The following is a 19,934-nucleotide window of genomic DNA, read 5'->3' as shown; positions in this document are numbered from 1 at the left end:
GGGACACATTTCTCAGCGTGTTCTCGCTAGGGGTAACTACCCGTTCTGTCCTGACTCGGGCGCCGTGGCCCAGGCGCCCCCGTGTCCCCACCGGGACCCGGCCGCAGGCACCGGGGAGAGGCGGGCGGCCGGTGCCTGCCCCGTGCCGCTCCGCCCGGGCGGCAGGCGTTATTACTACTACTCTTATTGCTTGCGATGCCCCCCGCGCCCCGGGGGGGCCATGGCAGCTCACCCTGTCCCCAACAAGGTCGGGGGGTGGCTGCCTTTGACCAGTTCTAACACCGTCAAAATGAGATGAAGAGAAAGAGTTAATGCTTCGACTTGGATGTGATAGCCGTAAAAACAAGCCACGCACACCGCCACCGTCCCCCCTGCCCACCCCAATCCCCCCCAAGAAAAGCCAGCCCTTTGGTTGAGTCGAGCCAAACTCCCAGAACCGCCCCGGGAAGCGGAGACGGCTGAGGAGCCCCTGCCCACCAACCGACACCAGTCACAACAAGAACCTGTGGAAAGCTCATGAAATAAATATAAAAAACCACTATTTACAATATTAGATCCGTGAGCACGAAGCCAGAGTAGAAGAAAAAGAAAAAAAGCCTTTTCCTGCCCCCAAAAGCTTAAAAAGTAGGTTAGCATCCTGCTGCCTAGCACAACACTATCTTACATGGCACCTACACATTATATATATTCACATTTCATTTTAAAATTAGGTACTCTTACAAACAGACTTAGAAAACCTTGGCTAGCGGCGCGGCCTGAGGCAGCGCCCGGCCCCCGCACCCGGGGCGAACCAGCGCGGCGGGAGCCCTCGAGCTGCCAACGTGCCCTGAATCCATCGCGCCTGCCGCTGCCGGCCGCTGGGACCGCCTGGAAGTGCTCTTGGAACAGAGGGCTCGTCCATGGAGGGAGGGAGGGAGCAGGGGAAAGGAGGGGGACCATGATTTCCGCTAAGCCTAGGGGGGGGTCTTAATACAAACAAGAACTCCTGAGAACATCTTAGAACAGATGGATTCATTTCACAACCACCGAGCTAAAGGATGGGCCAAACGGATGCTACGACGCAAGGGGAACGCGCGCGACGTGGGGAAATCAGATCCTCATGATTCTTTTTTTTTCTTTTCTCAAAAATCTACAGCTACAAAAAGGGAAAAAAGAAAAAAGCTACGGCGACGTCCCCGGCAGGGGATCGAACCCAACCCTGCCCTGTCCGTAGCCTGTCCGGACGCACGACCTGAGGACGCGGCCCCGTGGGCCTGCGCGTGGAGGAGGCGGTGCTGGCCGGGCGCTGCGTCGCCACGGAGGCCGGCGGGAGCGGCGGGCGGCAGCAAGGCTGTGCCCAGCGCTCGAACCGAGCGGAGCGCCGTGCCGAGGCCTCACCGTGCCGAGGCCTCGCCGCGCCTCCTCACACGGGCCCGGGCAGGCACTGGGAGTCCAGAGGTGCCGAGAGGAGAGCGGGAAGAGCGGCAGGGCCGCAGCTTTGTGCCAAGAGGCTTAGGCAGAGGGCAGCCCGCGTGGTACCGGCAGTGCTGAGCTGCCCCTGGCACAGCGGGCCGTGATGCCGGGAGCACAGGGCACGATCTCATCTTGCTTTCCTGGTCCCCAGAGGCTGAGGAGGGGGAAAGCTCCTCTGCAAGCATCGGTGCCTGCTAGAGAGCTCTTGGGAGAAAGTTTGCTGCGAAGATGCCCTGCTGAAGTGTTTGCCACAGGTCAAATGAACACAGAGGTCACTAGCTGGTAAGAATGACCTTCTCAGTGTCAAATATTAATGTCTGTGCACATCTCAGCTACACTGCCTGCATCCAGTCCGTAGAGAAACGGATTCATTGCTAGATGACAGTCTAACAGCTACAGATAGGAGGAGCCATCCCACACACAAACTGCTTTTGATACAGCCCATAGGTACGATGGGCGCGTGTTAAGACAGACACATTTAGACTCTGAGCGCAGCGATCCCAGCCGAGCAAGGCCCTCCTGAAGGTTAGGAAAGGCGTCAAGTTCCTGACCATGTGAACTGTGAAGGCCCAGAGCTGCCAACGACAAGACGAGATGAGAGAGTTAAGCAAGGAAATGCGAGAGGTGGCTGGACAGAAGAGGCTGAGATGCAGATCTAGGAAGATGCGACTCCAGCTACATGGAATGGGGAGCTGGAATGGAAACTGGTTTCAAGAACATGATGAGAAAGTGCTCAGTAGGGAAAGCCAAAGTAAGAGATATAGGATAAATCCTTAAAAGAGATGAACGCCTTATGATATAGGACAAGCATATGTGTTTAAGAAGAAAAACCCTGAAAAACACAGAAATGGCAATTTGGAGTGAGTCAAGATGACAGCAGAATGGCTTCTATCATGGGAAGATGGCCACAACTCCAGGGCAGCAGCAGTAACAGCATTTGCCTCATGCTGCAGCTGCAGATGGAGACAGGAGCCTGAGTGGGAGATGCAGCGTGCACAGAGGACACGGCTGTGGAGCAGGGGAGGGCACTGCCACGGGCATGGGCTGCACCCGCAGCAGAGGGAAACGTACTCGATGCCCCTGTGGAACACAGGCAATGAAAAATGTAGTTTATTTCCTGCCATTCATTAAGATCATCTACAATTCCCTGTCCATCCACCTCATGGTGTGCAAATTGCATTTATTTGGCACAGGATGCTGCAAAAGCACAGGCCGTGCCTCAACAGTGCACAGCCAGGTAGCAGAATGAACAGAAACAAGCAGTGCATGTCCCAAGTCTTTAACCAGAGCAACAGGTATTACCTCTCTGCATGTTTGTAGCTCCTGTACACTGTTCTAGCTGAAACGTGGCTGCATGGAGAGAAGAAATGCCAAAGTAAACCAGGAGATTTACTTTGGAACATGAAGACTGATCAGAAGAAAGAAAAGGAGGGGGAAAAAAAAATCAAACATCTGAGCACTCATCGAAAAAAACCTGTCTGCCCAGCCAATGCCACCCTGTAGTTTTTCTCCCCAAAAAGTAAGTACTCACGGAAGCAAGCTTGTGAAGCCCATTAGAAAAATGCCTTCTAACCTGCAAGATGAGGAAGCTACACTCAGTTAGAAGGGCCAGAGATGGCCCTTCCCGAAAGCAATGAGTTCCTGGGCATCTGTGACGGCAAGGAAAGGAGGTAGCTGAGGGTGTCCTCAATGCCAACAACTGCACGGTATTTCCAGAGAGGATGAGGATCTCCAGTCTTCCACAGCCCTGGGCCTCCTACCCCAGCGGGCAACTCAAGCGATTGCACAAGGCTGTAACGCAGAGAGGCTGTAATGAAGCGCCGGCGAGCCCAGCGCCGCTCGGGCCGCTCGGGTGCTGCCAAAGTGCTGGCTGCAACTTCCCGGCCACAGGCGACAGCTCCACGCTAGCCACGTCTCGGCAAAGAGGCGCCTCTTTGTAAGAGCTCCCTGTGCAGCTGTGCCTTGCAGACTAGGGTCTCTCTGCATGGGTTAAAGCCTCCAGCAATAGGGTCCCCAAGCAGAGCCAGCACCAGGGCCGCCCCTGGCCGTCTCCAGCTCATTGGTGCACCCTGGAAATCTGCTGCTCCCCATCCCGCGGTGCCCAAGGCGCCGCGTTCCCAGCCGCTGCAGGGCCGGACCCCGCGTGGGACGGGACGTGCTGCAAACCTGGACCTCGACCCGTCGTGCACCCCAGGGCAGCCGAGCCCACCCAGCATCCTGCAGCAACTACGCTCTAATGAGGTTTTCTCTGGGGGAAAAAAAAAAAAAAAAGAAAAAGAGAGAACTCCCAAACTCAAAATTACCTGTTTTCTCCTCCCTTGCTTTCTGAGGGAAAAAGTAACAATAACCCATAAGGCTCAGCCCAGCCCAAGCCAGAACCCCTATCCTCATACAAAACACACACCTCTACACATCCTTATTAAAAAGCACGGAAATTCAGATTTACAGCTACCAGGCCGAGCCCAGCTCCCATTAAAAGTCAGTAGCATCTTTGCACGGATTTCATGAGCGTTGCGCTTTGAGCGGGACGCACAGCAGAGCTGGGACTTGCTGAGCCCTGCTGACATTCGCCAGGGATGGACACGGGTGAGCAGGCCCTGGGATGAGCCGCAGCGCGGCCGGAGTCAGCCCGGCTCCCAAGCCCCGCGGCGCCCGCCGGCAGCGCTGAGGCCCACGGGGACCTGCCTCCTGCGCAGGGAAGCGCCACCAAACTCAGCCAAAACACAGCAAGACTACAGGAAACCGCAGAGCAAGAAGGCAAGTTCAGAGGGGTGGGAAAATAGGGTTTCCCTGTCAACATCTCTCAGCTTCTCTCCGCGATGGGTGCCAGCCATTCCCCTCTGGAGCCGAGGCCTGGCTACGAGTCGGTCCCATCAACTTCCCGACCGAGCGGCGGGTGCCAAACCTGCGAGTAGTGCAAAAGGGGAGAGACAGAGGGACACCCCAGCACTGGTGTGCTGGCTCAGGCCTCTGCCCTGCTAGCACCAAATGCTCTGCGCCTCCCCGAAGCCTGGGGCTGCGGAACTGGGGGCCAGGGGGTCCTCCATCCGCAGCACCATGTCCAGAAAGCCTCTTCCCACCTGTTTGTAGCGGTTTGATCCCAGTGAGGCTACTGCCCCTTAACCCCGCAAGATGGAAAGTAGAGCAGCCCACATTTACCAACAGCAGTTTGGGAAAAATTTACCAGAGCGGGAAAGAGAGCTCAGGTCCTGGAGAAAGCTCCTGTCCCCCTGCACAACTCTGCACCGGCTCCTCTCCACGCTCCCAGAGCCAAGGCAAGCGACAAGGAAAGGCAGATGCTGCAGGGGGGCAGAGCGAGGTCTGGGCGCTCCCGAGCCTACATTTCTGCAGAGGTTGCCGTAAGGAGCAAGCGGGAGGGCTGCAAATTCAGGTAAAGAAGCAAGAGGAAAAGAAAACCTATAAGAAAAGTACGGAGCAGTCATTGAACTGCTGTCAGCGCCCTCCCTCCTCACATCTCTCCCCAAATGCTTTTAAATCTTTCCTGATGGAATGTTTGACATATTTAATACATGCAGTAAAAATTAAAGTAATAGATAACTTCATATTAATCTGTACAGGGACTGATAAGCTAGATTTAATCACTTCATAGCTGTTCAGAGAGTTAACTTATTCTAGCATGATTCAAAGGGAAGGTAAAGGATTCTTTTTCTTTTTTTAAAAAATCAGCCATTTCATAGTAAGAGAAACACGTGCTGCAGACTCGTGCACGTTGGCACTGGGGGAAGGGAACGCCGATCTCCGCGAGAGCCGGGGGTGCCCTGCAAAGGATGTGCGAATCTCAAACGCCTTCTTTCACCCTCTGTACTAAGTGGGTACGACGGCAGACTGAAAGGCAGCGATCGGCTTCCCGCTGCCCGGCCACATCTGCAAACAGATGTTGGGCAGCGACTCAAAAGCGAAGCCGTAGAACTGAGGTGCTGGCCGTGCCCTGGTGCTGGGCGAAGCGGTCGCTTCCAGCCGCTGCGCCGGCAGGGCCACGTGCACGGGAAGGTGGCTCGCTGCCTTTCCTACACGTCTTCCTCCGAGGTGCGAGGGCCTCCCTGCGCCTCCATTACGGACTCCTCGCTGACTCGTGGATGCGCAGGAGACCTGCAAGGCGCTGGGCAGGACAGAGCTCAGCAATGGCCTGGCCGGTTCCCCCCGGCTTTGGGCTCCACAGCACGGAGACACTGCAAGGAGAAACACACCCTGCCAGGAGGAGGATGAAAGGGAAATTATACTTAAAAAAATTAAAAATTACTCAGACCCTTGTCTCAACCTTATTCCAAACACTGAGACCCCTGCTCTAGGAGGGCGCTATGCAACAAGTGAGCAAGGACGTGCCGTGAGGGCCAGGGCTCCCCGCTGGGGGAGAGCACGAAGAGCCAGGCCAGGAGAAAGCAAGAGACTCAACCTTTAGCAAAGAGCTGCAGAAACCGCTTTGCTGCCCGAGACCACAGAAATCGACACCGGTGCAGCGAGCTGCGGATGGGAGAAGACGTTCTGTCCAAAACCAAGGCGTAACGGGACCGGTTCAACCTGCCACTGGAAGACGTGAGGGCGAGCACAGCCCAGCCTGTCCACCCAGACCAGCGCCCAGGATCTGCACAGCATCTCCTTTGCCTTTCCAGTCTGCCCAGGTCACCCCAGCTGGAGGCCTGTGCGATGAGAGAGCGAGGCGGTGACCAGAACATACACACAAGTAGCTCGTTAACACTTCTATGCAGGTAACAGTGTGGGACACCAGTAGCTGCTACTAACGAACCGACAAATGACAGATTCACCTTCCTCTCCCTCACCGATGGGAAATGGTTTTGGTTTTGCTTTAAATGCCACTAGTAAGACAGACAGAAGCAGGACTCTGAAGGACAGGGAAATGTTTGCGTGCACTGAAAGGCTGCTGAAAGCTACTTCATGTGCACAAAGGTGGTTTTCGTTCTGCTACAGTACAAGTGCTTGTGCCTCAAGTATAAAACGCAAGCCTCCAAATCACACAGATGAGCTTCTTATTTTTATTTTTAAAGTGATAAATAAGGCACTGTACTTTTAACTAAAACTGCCTGGTTCCAAGTTTAAAAATCCAAGGATCGTTCAAACTGCAGGAACTTCCTTCTGAACAGCAGAGATAGACAGGCTGATCTCTTCTCTGTCCGAGATACATCCTCCGATGCCTAAAATCACGGGCGTTTTCCATTAACTGCGGATTTTTAAAGGCTTGCTACAGCTTATAAAAGCAGCTTTAGTTAATGCATGGTAAAGGGTTACTAGTATACAACAGTTTTGTACATGGCAACCAGTTCTTCGCTATTTCGGATCCAGTCGCGAGCGCTTGCTGTGTGAACAGTCAACTTTTGCCCTCAGCTTCCTCTTCCCCTGCGCCCCGCTGCTCTCCTGCATCTTCTTCATGGACCTCGTCAGGGTTTTCCCACTGCTGGGCTTCTTGTTGGCCATCTTCTGTGACCGCGTCGAGGACTCCCCCAGGGGCTTCTGCTTCGGAGACTTGGCCAGCTCCTCGTGGCCGGGAGGCAGCACGGCCCGGCGGCTCGTGTTCTCCTTGCCCTTCCGCACGGGGAGCCGCACGTTCTCCAGCTGCCTTCTTGGGGCTCTCTTCTCTTTCAAAGACATCTTTCTAGCAAGCTTATTGCTCCTCTCCATGGCAGCTTGCTTCCTGGTGGCAGGAGCTTTTGTGCTCACCTCCGAATGCTTTATTTTACTGGCCTTCTTGGCAGGCAGCCTGTCTCTGCCGGAGGAGCCGGACCGCTCCTGCGGGCTCCCGCTCTCCTTCAGCGCTCTCTTCTTCCTGCTGAGCTGCAGGTCGCATTTGGGCGAGGGGTCCTCCTGGGATTTGCTCTTTCCTTTCCGCCCCTTTCCCGGCCCTTCTACCGACAGAGATTTAGCAGGAAACGCGTCCGCTTTGATCTGCAGGGCCAGCTTCGGCGACATCAGGGGGTTGATGCACACGCTTTTCCTGCTTTGCTTGCTCTCCACGGCAGAGTGATCCCCCAGGACGTCGCTCTTCTTCTCTGCCTTCATCATGCGATGCTGGGCTCGGAGTTTCCCCCGCAGGTTGGAGTATTTCCGCAGGATCCTCGTGCTTGCCTGCGTGGGCAGGCTCGGAGTGGACTGAACGCTTTTGTCTTCGCTCACTTCTTCAGAGCTGGCTTCAGAAGGGGATGTCTGGTTGGGACAAACGGTTTCTTCAGCTTCTGCTTTTTCAGCATTCTCTCGAATTTTGGCCCACAACTTTTGGTTCTTCAGGTTGTTCCGAGCTGGGGTAGTTGCAGCAAATTTCTTGAGGTGTTTTTTCAAACGTTCAGCTTGCAGTGAGCTGGGATAAAGACTGGAAGAGGAATACTTCTGCAGGGGCACTTTAATGGGGGGTATCTCCCCTGGGAGACGGGTGTTGAGTTTCTTCACAATTACTAGAGATCTGGTTTCAGTTGTCTCCAGGAACCACTGGCAGATGTCAGACAGTTTAAAGGCCTTCATAAACAACATCTGGACAGGAGAAAGCTTCTGAACTTCCAGTGACCCTCTACTTTTCCGTGTCCTTTTCTTGCTTTTCCAAATCTCTTTCAGTTTGTCAGCTTTGTTCTTTACCTTGGGCGTCGGTTGCGCTTCCTTTTCCAGCTGGATCCAGCCCTTCTGAATTTTCATATACTGGGTATTGAACTCAGCAATGAGCTCCTGGTTCTCCTCTTCAGCACACCACTCCATGAACTTTGGCTTGCTGTCAGCTGTGTCTATATCCTCCAATGCTGGGGAGTCGTCATTCCCTGAAGTGCATTCGTCCCTCAGTTTGGGGATCACTTGCATAGACTCCTTCCCTGGTGGGTTCTTTTTTGCAGTGTCTACTGGTGCAGGCGTGTGTCTTAAGTTATAAAACTGCAGGGCTACCTTTTTATGCTTCACAGCCTTTGCCGGAACATGCTTGCTTCCACCCCTACTGCTGGGACATAGAAGCAAATTGGTCACTGGCTCGAAATTCTCCATCTTTTCCATGTCCATGGCACTGTCAGCACTCTCCTCCTCCTCCTTTGCACTGTCATCGCCTGGTTTCACATCCACTTGCTCTGCATCACTTGTGGCCACACTGCTTTCCTGGGGGAGGAGAAGGCTTCTCTGCTCAGAATCAGCCTGGACACAGGTTTCCAGCATCACACCTGCTTGACTTTGGCTGCCTTTGGCAGGGGGGACATCTTTTGAGGAATTTTCTCCCTCTGCTGCAGTCTCTTTTGCTAGAATGCTTTTATAGGTTTGCCTAGTAGTGACACCGTTCTCCTCACCTGGCAGCTGCTCAGGGCTGCTCTCTGGAGCCTGGCTGGTGCTCGGCCCCTCACTGTTCTCGAGCAACGTTTTATGGAAGCAGTCATTTGGGAAGTGCATGGATGCTACCTCATCCGGCTGCACTTCTCTCTTAAACCGCTTAGCGCCAGGACTCTTGGAGAGTTTGATCTGGAGGCAGGGAAGCTGCTCAGAGCTGGAAGAGCCGGCCTCCTCCACAATGCCCTCACCGGGTGGCTGCTGGCTTCGGAGACGCCGGTCCGATGCCACAAGCACTCGCCTTCCTTTCTTTCGCTTCTTGTCCAGACTCTCTTTGGAAGAGATGAAGTCTTTCCCTGGTGTTTCTGAGCCTTCAAGCTCAGGCAACGTTTCACCCTCAGCAGACTCTTTCTCACCTGGCAGACTATTCTGCGCTGTCTCCCACTCCAAGGGAGCAGGGAGGTCTGCGTTAGTTGGCACAGCCTCTCCTTGCTCCAGAGAGCTGTCGCCCAGCACGCCGGAGAGTTCAGCTTCTGGTTCAGCAGGGCTGCTTTTGTTCACATCCGCACACTGCGAGGCGGCAGGGAGCTCTGGGGGGCTCTCCCCATCCACAGCGGCAGGAGGCTCGTCGGGAATTTGCAGAGAGCACGGGGAGGGCTCTGCAGTGTGCACCCCGGAGGGCTCCACATCTCCAGCGCCTGGAAGCTCAGCACTGGCCAGAGCTGCGGTGTCCACAGCGGCAGAGGGCTGCAAGGGAGGCCTTGGCTCCGGGCTGGCAGGAAGGTCTGGAAGAGTTTGTGTTTCTGAACCTGGGGCACCTTCCTCCCCACCGCGTGCTTCCGAGGCAGGGAGGCTCGTGAGCCCCGCAGCGCACGGGCTGCTGTCTCCGGGCCCGCTGTCCCCAGGGGAATCCAGCCTGCTGCCAGCCTGCCAGGAGACGGCGCCTCCAGCTCTCGCCTCCCCCCTTTCCATGGGAGGGGAGCCTGGGGGCTGCGAGCTGGCCGAGTCATCCTCTTTCTGAGGACTGGGTGGAGCAGACAGAGAGAACAGGGGCACGGCGGCAGCAGCTTCCCTTGACCTCAGCGCCCAGCTATCCCAGGGCTCGCGTTCCGCAGAGCCCAGGTCAGCTCGCTCTCTAGTTTCTCTGCTGGATGGTGCCCCTTTTGCCAGGAGCCGTAGGGAAACCCTCTTCTCGCCTTCCCTTCCTACCCCCAAAGACCCACCCGCCGAGAGCACCAGAGGCGGCTTAGTGCTTACGAGCGCTTCTGTCCGCAGGGCCGGGCCGCTGCCTCTCTCTTCCACCCGGGAGCTTTTAACCAGCGTGCGCACAGTTGGGAGCTCGCAGCACTCCCCGTTGAAGTAGTACCCCCGCGTGCTCTTCCTGGCCGTCTTGCGGGACGCCACCGACCGCTGGCTCTCGAAGTGGCACTCGGTGATGGGCTGGCTGATGTAGACCACGTCGCACTGGTTGTCGTAGTCGTTTATCCTCAGCCCCGAGGCCTTCCTGCCCTTGCGGGGCGCGCGGGCGGCCTTGGCGCGGGGGTGCCCGCCGGGGGCGCGGGGGGCGGCCGGCGCGGTGCCCGCGGGCAGCCAGCCCTCTTTGGGATTCTCTAGCGGGCCCTTGTCGCCCGCGTGCAGGGGGCAGCCCGCCTTGCCCTTGGCCGCGGCGTGCAGCACGTGGTTTTCTTGCTTTGGTCTCGCGTCTGGTTCTTTCACGTCGAAGTCCTGGTGCAAAGAGGCTTTCGAGCTGCACTGCAAAGCGTTCTCTTTGTCAGCTCTGCGAGGAGAGTTCACCGTAAAGCCAGAATCCCAGGACTCTTCGGGTAAAGCTTTGTAAGAGTTCTTTTGGGACCCCAGACAGCTGTCTAAGCTGTCCTCACTGCCGTTCATATTTGCCACTTTGACAGAGATATAGCCTTCCATGAGAGTCTTACCTGCTACCTGCTCTTTATTGTCCTCACACTTTCTGACACCGATCTCTTGCTCACGTCCAGCAGCCTGTCCTTCCAAGTTCTTTGCGGCATGATGGAAATTCAAAGAGGAAGAGTTCAACGTGCTGAGGTATCCTTGGGTGGAGCTATCCTTTGGACTAGCAGAACTAAGTCTAGTAACAGGGATTTCAGAGAAGTCTCTTTTCAAAGCAGGACTGGAGCTCTCTGCTCTGTCCGTAGACTTCAGCTCCGTAGGCTGCTTCAGGGTTTGTCCTGTAACATGCAGGGTGCCATCAGACCCCAACTGTCCTAGGTCTGAGGAAGAAGGGGGCTTTGATTCAGTACAAGCAGCACCCTTGTCCTGAATTTCAGTGCTTCGCTGGCTGCAACCAGAGCCACAAGTAGACGCCTCCATGCTTTCAGATTCAGGTACCTGCTGGCCTTCGGAGTCTGGCTGTACTTCAGTGTATATGTCGTTTAGCACACGAATGAATTGCTTCTGGTGATGCGTACACAGTCTGACCATAAACTTTTCCAGCGGAGACTTCGGCTGATTGTTAGAGTCTATTGCTATTGTCTCTGCTGCATCCTCACTAGAGAGACAAAGAGAGAAGCAATCAGTACCCGTCCCAGGGAACAAAGGCTCACGCTGCAAAACTGAAATAACCCTTCTCTTCCCACCTAGGCGTAGCATTTGCCTGATCCCAGATGAGATCAAGTGTCCTGCTGTCATGAGGTTGGCAGGTGTCCCTTCAGTCCCTAGTGTGTACGCTTACGCAGGCATATCATAGGCAGGATAGGCACTGCACTTTTGTTTGCCTCCCATTGCTACAGCACCCATTATTACATTTCTACCTAGAATTTCCTAGATAGAATTAGGTGAGTAGGTGCCACATGACAACTACGAGGCAAACCTAAGTTTCCTAAAGAAAACAAGACATACTGTATGCACAGTGCCCGCTGCAGAAAGTCCAGCTCTTCTGGGACCCACCAGAATGACTGCAACCGTCTGCAAATTTCAACTGCACATCTAGGATCCCTGGGAGCAGCTGCCAGACATCAAAAATCTTAAGTCTTAAACACTGCTTATTTCTAGATAACAAAAGAGAATTGGAGGATTGGCCTAGGGCAAAAGAGCAGACTGCAGCTTGGGGAACCTTTGCTGTAATCAGAGGGGAAAATTTGGAGGATTCCCAGTCTGCAAGACACACATGCACCCTTCCCTGATGCAGCACCTTGCCATCTGCACTGACCTTTGATTTGCTGCCACTTAATGAGGTTGCAAGAAGGACCTACTGCCAACTTGCTGCAGTTGCACAGAAAAGCAGCCTCCTACAGCACCACTGTTCTCTGCATCACTGCTACCAGCTGCCATCTCTTAAGTAGAGACAACTGCCATTTACCTGCTCAGCAGAGGCAATTAATCAGGACTTCCTGATGGAGAAGTTAAGGACTTGCCCAAATCTAGTATCTGCAAGAAGCTGTTAGCAAGTGCAATGCCAAGAACTGTTATAAACCCGTACTGGTTACCAACAACACAGAGCAGCTCTTCTGGGCTGTGTGTGTGTTGAGCACTTGTGCTGCCTGGTGTGGGACCTCTACCAGCAACTTTGTGTTGCTCTGGAGTAAGTGCTGCACTTCAAACCTCCCTCACCTCTACCATCACCCAAGCAGTGAAAGTCATTCCCTCCTGCTCTCCCCCTTCCTGAGATGACTCACGGCTCACCAGGAGGAGCAGAGCTCAGGAAGCTGATGAGGCTAATTGACCCCAGCCAGTGAATCACTGCTGCTGGCTACCGTATGGTCTCACAGAAACTTTTGGCGACTGTGTTGCTCTTGCGGTGGACTAGCAGATGACTTGCGAGCTGTGTGTCTTGCCCTGCTCCGAGGGCTAAAATACAGCAGGAGGTTGGCAAAGGTCTCAGCTGCCGTACTGGCCCCGCTGGAATCCCCATGGGGCTGCAGCACAAACCACAGGAACCAGGGTGAACCCCTCTGCGGGAAGGTCTTGAATACATGAACCATTGCTAGCGGGGATGCTGACCTCACTTGATCGGCCGCGTTGAGAGGAGCAGCGCTAAGCGCACGTTCAAGGCAAGGCTGGAGAAAAGCAGCATTATCTACCATGGCTTCAGGGGTTTTCCCTTAACAGGCTGCCAGCGCTCGCTTCCAGTGCCCCCGTGCCGCACCAAGGGTGATTCGCGAGCCGAGACTGACTGACAGAGAGGGAGGAGGAGAGAAAGTCAGTGACATGAGGCAGCGGTGCTGGTGCCATCCCGTGCGCCAGAGCAGGTCCCTGGGAAGGCCTTGCCTGCTCTTACCTACTGCTTGTCTGATTCACTTCTGGCCACCGGTAAAACCTGGGGAGGCACCGCCAGCCACCTGGCCCCCCGGCACCCTTGGGATCCGATGCAAAACCCACCAAAGGGCAGGAGGTGACTCCTGGCTGGGCTAGGGCCTGGCCTCTCTTCACCCACTCTCTGCACTGAAACATTTGGCTGTAGCCAAGAGCCAGCCCTGGGCATCTGCTAGGCAGCCCTTGGCTGCGCAGCTTGCCCAGATCTTAAGGATAACGAGGCTTTGCATCAATCACGGCGGCAGAGGCTCTTTAAGCGCCTCTCTGGCAAGGTTTTACCAAAACTGCCTGGAAGGGCTGGGCGAGTTGCACTCGCTGAATGGACTTTAACACCTCCGGAACAGCCTCCCCACGTTAGCGATAAACAACGTACCTGCAGAGCGCTTTGCCTCAAGCAGGCGAGACCGCCCTTCAGCAACCGTCTTAACTGGTTCTACCTGGTGCTGCCGGGACTCCCGGCTTGCAAAGCCTGGGGTTAATTTAAATAAAAATGCTCAGGTAGGTGCTGGCCCCTCTCCAGGGCTCTGCCTGCAGAGGGTTTATGTCAGAGAGGATCTTTTACACAGCCCAGCTCCTCCCCTCGCCCTGCTGAATAACAATGGCGATGGAGAGGGACACTCTGGTCCCCCTGGAGAGCAAGGAGCGGGAGCTGGGAGCAGGGCCCCGGCAAGGAGGCAGCGGGGCAGGACGCCTCCGCCCGGGCCGCGCTTGGAGGGCGGCGGGCGCCTCGCTCGTCTCTGCGGGGCGCCCGGCTCCTCAGAGCGGCAGCCATTTTCCCCACGCCGCGCGAGCCTGCGTTCGTTGTGGCGGCGGCGGCAGACGTGTGGCGCCGCCGCCCTCCCCGCACTCCCCGCTCCCGCCGCCGGCCCTGGAGCGCTGCGGGATCGGCGCGCGGTGGCGGTGGCGCGGCAGCGGCCTTCCTCCTCAGCGCGCTCGCTCGCAGGGCTGCCTGCACATGCCCGCCGAGGATGGGCCCAAGGCACAGGCAAATTGCTCGCCTGGCTCTGCCAAGAGGAGGAAAAGGCCCCTGCAGCCTGAGCGATGCCTCACTAGGGAGGGGATGGCGGATTTCTAAGAGCTGCATCCCCAGCGTGTCCCTGCCTCGGGAGAATGGAGCCAGGCGACCGGGCACGACTCCTCCTTGCCTTGCAGCAGTGATGCAGAGCGCAGCCGGTCGCCTGCGAGCCCCGCGCTGCGTGCATGGGGATGTGCTCGGAAAGGCCCCCGTCCCACTCGTGGCACAGAGGGCTCTCCTGAGCCTCGCTGGCACCTCGCGCCTTCCTCCGAGCCGCTCTGCGAGCGCGGCTCTGGCGTTCGCCTGTCCGTGCTCCGCGGAGGTAAGCTGAGATACACGCAGCCTGCTACACTGCAACGGTAAAAGCAGAGAGAAAAATAGTTCTCCTTCTTCATAAGGGAAATAAATCCAATAAGATTCAAGCCCCCGTGTCCTCGGGAAACCCATCTCGCTCTCAACAACTTGGCTGTCTCTGCAGTCACATTATGTACAGGGCTCTCCACTTCCACATCACCTAGTCCCAAAGACTGAAAGCAATTTCCCATCTCCAGCCCTTCTACTCCCTCCTCAGCCTGCCCTGGCCCAGGTGCCTCTGGCAGCTCCTCCTTTGCCTGGCCCTCGGATAAGGCTCTCCATGTCAGCCGTGGCCAGGCTCCCACCCAGCGCGACGGCACCGCGGCCTCCCCTCGCTCCCGGCCTCCTGCGCAGCACAACACAGCCTGGGTCACTACCACGTGCCCACTAATCTGCATGTCTTGGCATTCTGTTATTACTAAATAAAACAGGCTCATGCCCATCCTCTGGCTGTGAGGCCTGGACACAGGATTGCCCACTTAATGCTGCAAGCCTCCGAGGCAGGATAGCCAAATGCAAGCAGCACATGCGGACTGGCACCGTTAATGATAGAGATGTCCAATGTGAGCCTTAGCTAAGAGGGTCACACATAGAGAAACAGCTTTGGAGCAGAGCTTGATGTGTGCTCAGGTGTAACTAGAGCTTATTTCTAGTGCCGCATGGCTCCGTAGGCCGGACTGCCTGTAGACTGTGCAGTCTGTTTCAGAGAAATCATTTATTTATGCAGCTTAACAGGGAGGCAACAAAGAGGTGAGCTGATTACAGAACTGGAGTGCCAGCACAGGAGGAGCCCACCAGGCACTAACGGGTTCTTCAGTTTGGCTGGCAGAGACACAACGAGCACTGAAGGCTAGCGGCAAACTCGGAGAAGCAGAAATTAGGAACATGGTTTCTTTGGTTCCTCTCTTGGGAACCAGGCACTCCTCTCACTGGAGCTTGCCTTTCTGGAGGCACAGGGCGGCCAAGCAGTAGTTATTGGGCTCAAGGGATAAGCTGGGAGGCCCAGGACATCACTCCTTTTCTGCCCGTACACTCTACACACTTTTCTTCCAGTGTCCATGCTCACCCTTTCCCACAAATTTGGGAAGCCTCAGTTTTTGGAGGCCGGAGAAGCTGCGAGCCTGGCTGGGCTGGGGGAAGCGTGGCACTACGGGCAGGACACACGGAGACTCTGCTTGCTGGGGCTCCACGCTTACGGGCGAGTTCCGTCAGGGCACAGAGGGATGTGGGACAGACGTCCCGCCGTCGGTGTGCGTTCCCACAGCGCCTGGGAGATGGCATGTTGCCCTTTCTGCCTGTCTACACAAAGCTGCCTATAGGAAGCTATACCTTCCCGGGCTGCAATACCCTCGTTCCAGGTTGTTTGCATCTCCTACTGTCACCAGCAGACACCCTGGTGTCCCAAGTCAACCGGGCCAAGCCCATCCCTTCGCTGCCTCCTGGCCCTTCCAGCTTCCCCAGGCCAGCCCTATTCATTCCTCCTCTCCCGTTTGTCACAGAAGGTGTCAGAGGAATCAAGGGGCAGGAGCTGTCAGAGGCACCATCGTGGCTGTTGCTACGCAACCGTCCCGGTGTAGCAATTAACGCTCAGGAAAACGTGCTGTGCTCCCGAGCTATTTGCATAGCTGCGTGCTGCAATACGTGTGTTTGCACGGTGCCCGCGCCGCGGAGCGGGGAGCCGGCCCTCCCCCAGCTCCTGCGGCTGTGCCGGGCTCGGGGATGGCACCGCTCCGTCACCCGCACCCAGACACCGCACAGGGACGGGACCTGCCCTGCCGGGCACGGTGCAGGCCGACGGGGGCGGGAAAAAGGCCAAGTTTTCGGAATTTCGTTGCGCAGCCATGGCATCAGTGCAGGCACCTTGTGGGATTCGGGATATTTTTGGCGGGGGAGGATTAGGGGGAGCAAGGAGGAGGAAAAGGGAGAAAGAAATCAACTGTTTCATACCTGGAATGCTGGTCTCCAAAAACCTGCCAATTGCCAACTGCAATCTTCTGGTTTGCCCACCCCAAGAGTCTCACTATTGAACATGAAGCCTGTGCCCTTTTTGGGTTTCTTTTTTTAGCCCTTGAACATCGGTTTGATTGATTATAAGTTTACAGGTATGTTTTGTACCTCAGAGGCACAAGAAGCAGCAGCAGAACAAAAGTTCAAGGCTAAGTGTTTCTGTTCCTTTCAGACCACTCTAAGCACCAGGATTATAGTTCTGTAAAAGAAACAAAACATAGCTATAAACTTATAAAATCCAATTTACTGTTTCCACTGGGATGACCTCTCCCCTCCCTCTCCTGCAGTGAGGCAGCCGATGCAGAGCGGCGTGCGCTGCTCCTGCCACAGAAACCCAGAGCAAGTGGCAGGATCCCACCAAAGAGCCAAAGGGACTCTCCAAAGCCAACCTAAAATGGCTCAGACCTAAGAAACGCAGCTAAGAAAAAAGCCTACGCTGCGAGGGCTGTTTTTCATCAGCTGATCTTAGAGCACTGATGATGCCTGCTCTGACAGCCCTGAGGTGGCACGTCCTCACCCGGGAGCCGCAGCCCTTTCAGATCCCTCATTTATTTTGGTGGGCAAACAGAGATTTCATTTTGAGGGACGGCCTTTAGAAGGGAGCTCCCCTGCCTGCATGCAAAGGGCTGGGCAGGCCGGGGGGCTTTGCAAATCCTGCACATCAGAAGTGCAGCTCCGCACGCACTCGGAAGCGATGTGACCGTGGCCGTGGGCAGAGGCGGAGCAGTCTGCCACAAACGAGTGTCCCAAAGCACCGGCAGCAACGGGCACGGCGCTTTGCCCCTTCCCTGCTCCAATTCGCCACCGGTACCTGGTTCAAACCCACCTCCACCAGCCGAAGCCAAGACCTCGGGCTGGGGAAGGTGGAGGGGAGGGCACGCGGTGCCACCCTGGCAGGAGGTGGGCACAGCCACCCCGGGCAGCGTAAGCCGCTGCACCGTGATCTTCTGGATAAACCAGTTCAAACCACTACGCTTCAGTCCTCAGAAATATGCCTGGAAGCTAACACTCCCCACACAGATGAATGAGTTGCTTCACACCTCTGTGGGTGCTACAGTAATTCCCTCTTGCTGCCCTGAGAAAACAGGAGAGCAGCACAGGAGGAGCTGCGGCTCAGCACAGCAGCGAGCGAGGAGCAAGCATTTTTCTTCCTTAAATTAAAAGCTTAACTTGCGCAAAGCACAGCCAGAATAAATACAGAAATATTGCTACTGTGTTTTCAAAGCCCCTCAATTTACGCTGCCCTTGGTGATGTGCTTGGGGGTTTATAAAGCTTGAGTTCTAGCTGAAAAGCAGGAAGTAAGAAGTTATAGATGCTTTTGTTTGGTTGGGTTTTTATCAGCTACATTTATTTGTCAGGGTGTCCAGGCTGTACAATAAAGCAGCTGACCAGATAAATAACAAACATCCATTACTGATTCAGACTTTTAACCCTTCAGAGTAGTGTCTTATTGTTTTTTTAAAAACATTTAAAATAACCTTCTCCCCACCTGTATCCAAATAAAAATCAACGAAAGTAGGTTTTATAGCAAAAATAAAACAGCCTCAAATAAGTTTATCTTCTCTGTATTCCTGTAATTGCCTTGTCTGCTCCCAACTTCCCCAAGTAACTCACCCAACCATATTGTACAGTGGTTTATCACCAGTTGTGATACTTCTAATGCAATACTTAATGACTAATTAAAAACCTTGCCATTGAGCTATTTCTTTAAAACCAAGGGAAATTCATCCTGTTGGAAACATTATTCCACATACCATCTTTCAAAGGCTTTCTAGAAATGTCCTTGGTAATTTTTCTAATTACCAAGGACATCTGGGATCATCCCTTTAAGGAAAGAAAAAATTACCATGAGTGTTCCTCTCTGAGACGGTACTCACAGCATCTTCCCTGAGCTGGGCGCTCCAAAGAACGGTAGCACCAGAACACAGATTAAAAAGGAAATGATCATCATGCAGAGCAAGAAAAGTTCTCGAAAGGCTTTTCCACAGTTTTGTATTTGTTTTTAAAGGCCCTCAGCTAAGGCAAGGAGGGACGCACCATAGGGACCAGTCCCACAGAGCAGGAAGGGATCCCCGAACACCTCAATGTGTCACAGGTACCACTGGAGAGCACACGCGGGCTCTGGGCTGCTGGGGGGCACTGGTGGGAAGCAAACTGAAGCTTGCAAGCAGGGCACGTGCCAGGCAGCCGCTTGCCCTGCAACGCTGCAGCTCTGCTGCAGGGCTGCCCCGCGGAGCGCAGCGAGCCCGCTGAACACCCCACGGCGGCTGCTCCGAGGGTTTTAAAGCCTCCAGGATAATTTTTCCTTTCATTTCCCCCTCCCAGTACAGACATTAAGGAGGCAGTGAGGCTCCTGAGGCAGAGCACTCCCTGCAGCTGAAAGCACCCGGCACAACCGCGGTCGGCCGCGTCTCCGAGGGGCCGGGGGGACACGTTTGGAGAGCACAGGGTACCCAGGGTGTAATTAACAGACGCTGGGGGAGATGACCCCATTTCAGATAATTGGGGCTTGGATGATCAAGGCTGTACTGTTAATAGAAACAGCTTTGCAACCCTGACTGCAGCAAACACTGCCATGCCCTGAGAATATCCAAGTGAAAAAAATGAACTAGTTGTTTGACACTTGTCCGTATTACCTGTCAGCTGCTGTCCTGAGCAGCAGCCCACGTTTCGGCTCCCTCACCACACACTGCTGCTCGGGAAATAGGTTAAGACAAAGAAAGTGGATTGCACCCCCAGGATGCCTGGGGGATGCGGCTGCCGCAGAGCTGATGGCTTAGGTAAGTTCTATTTTGAAAGTGGGTTAATTTAACTGCCATTCAACTACCATTAAGTGATGTAGGTTAATTTTATAGTCAGATTACTATTAAGAACCCCAAACATAAGGCAGGAAATATCTTTTTGCCTGCCAGCAGGGACAGGTTTCCTCTGTGCTAAAGTACAGCCCCCCACCTCTCTCCAACTCCAGCCTTTCATCCTTCCCTTCAAATTCTGCACGTCCCTCACTGCCTCTTCCCTTCAACCTCTGTTATTATTTACTACTGTCCTTATTATTTATTACTGTTCTTCTTCCCCCTCTTCCCCTGCCAAAGGCATTCTCTTCTCAGAAATTCTCCTTCGTATCCTGGCCCGCAATTATTTTTCTCATTCATTTCTGTAATCACACAAGTCTAACAAATCCAAACCACATCCAACCAGGGTGACTGTCCGCTAAAAAAGGCCCCATCTCCCCTCAAGGATCCAGTATTTGTCCAGCTACCCACTGCAGGGATCTACACCTTGTTTAGCATGTAACGTGCTGCTATCACCACTAAAACAACTCATTTTCTTTAGGCTGTTTGTTGTATTTAAAGCATCCTTGATTTTGGCAGTTCACAATTTTATTCTGCAGTTAAAATGTGTTTTATTGCTGCGCAATTCTCCTTCTGCATATAATGACAGCTATTGCCTGTTTCTTTGTAGTGGGGAGAAAAAATTGTCAACTACTGGTTTGCCACAAAGAGAAAAATAACGGGAAGAATTTTTCAACAATTCGTGCCTGTAAAGCAACAAACC

At 54.6% G+C, this 19,934-nt stretch overlaps 1 protein-coding gene across 1 annotated transcript; it reads right to left on the bottom strand.

Moving 5' to 3' along the window:
- Positions 1-6,294: 6,294 nt before the first annotated feature.
- On the bottom strand, positions 6,295-16,567 carry LOC104566648 (uncharacterized). Its single transcript, XM_088528693.1, has 2 exons — positions 16,487-16,567; positions 6,295-11,239 (listed from the first exon to the last, which is right to left on the bottom strand). The coding sequence occupies exon 2, from the start codon at positions 11,170-11,172 to the stop codon at positions 6,757-6,759; it is 4,416 nt and encodes a 1,471-aa protein (XP_088384819.1). The 5' UTR covers positions 11,173-11,239; positions 16,487-16,567; the 3' UTR covers positions 6,295-6,756.
- Positions 16,568-19,934: the final 3,367 nt, after the last annotated feature.

Source organism: Tinamus guttatus, unplaced genomic scaffold, assembly GCF_059628265.1.
Source record: "Tinamus guttatus ecotype Peru unplaced genomic scaffold, ASM5962826v1 Tinamus_guttatus_pri_ptg000314l, whole genome shotgun sequence".
NCBI lineage: Eukaryota > Metazoa > Chordata > Aves > Tinamiformes > Tinamidae > Tinamus > Tinamus guttatus.
Note: the sequence above shows the minus strand (reverse complement) of the source record. Positions and strands in the feature narration are given on the sequence as shown.

Bases quoted from the DNA above. Each gene is read 5' to 3' on its own strand.
- LOC104566648 (XM_088528693.1), bottom strand. From the start codon at position 11,172: ATGGTCAGACTGTGTACGCATCACCAGAAGCAATTCATTCGTGTGCTA.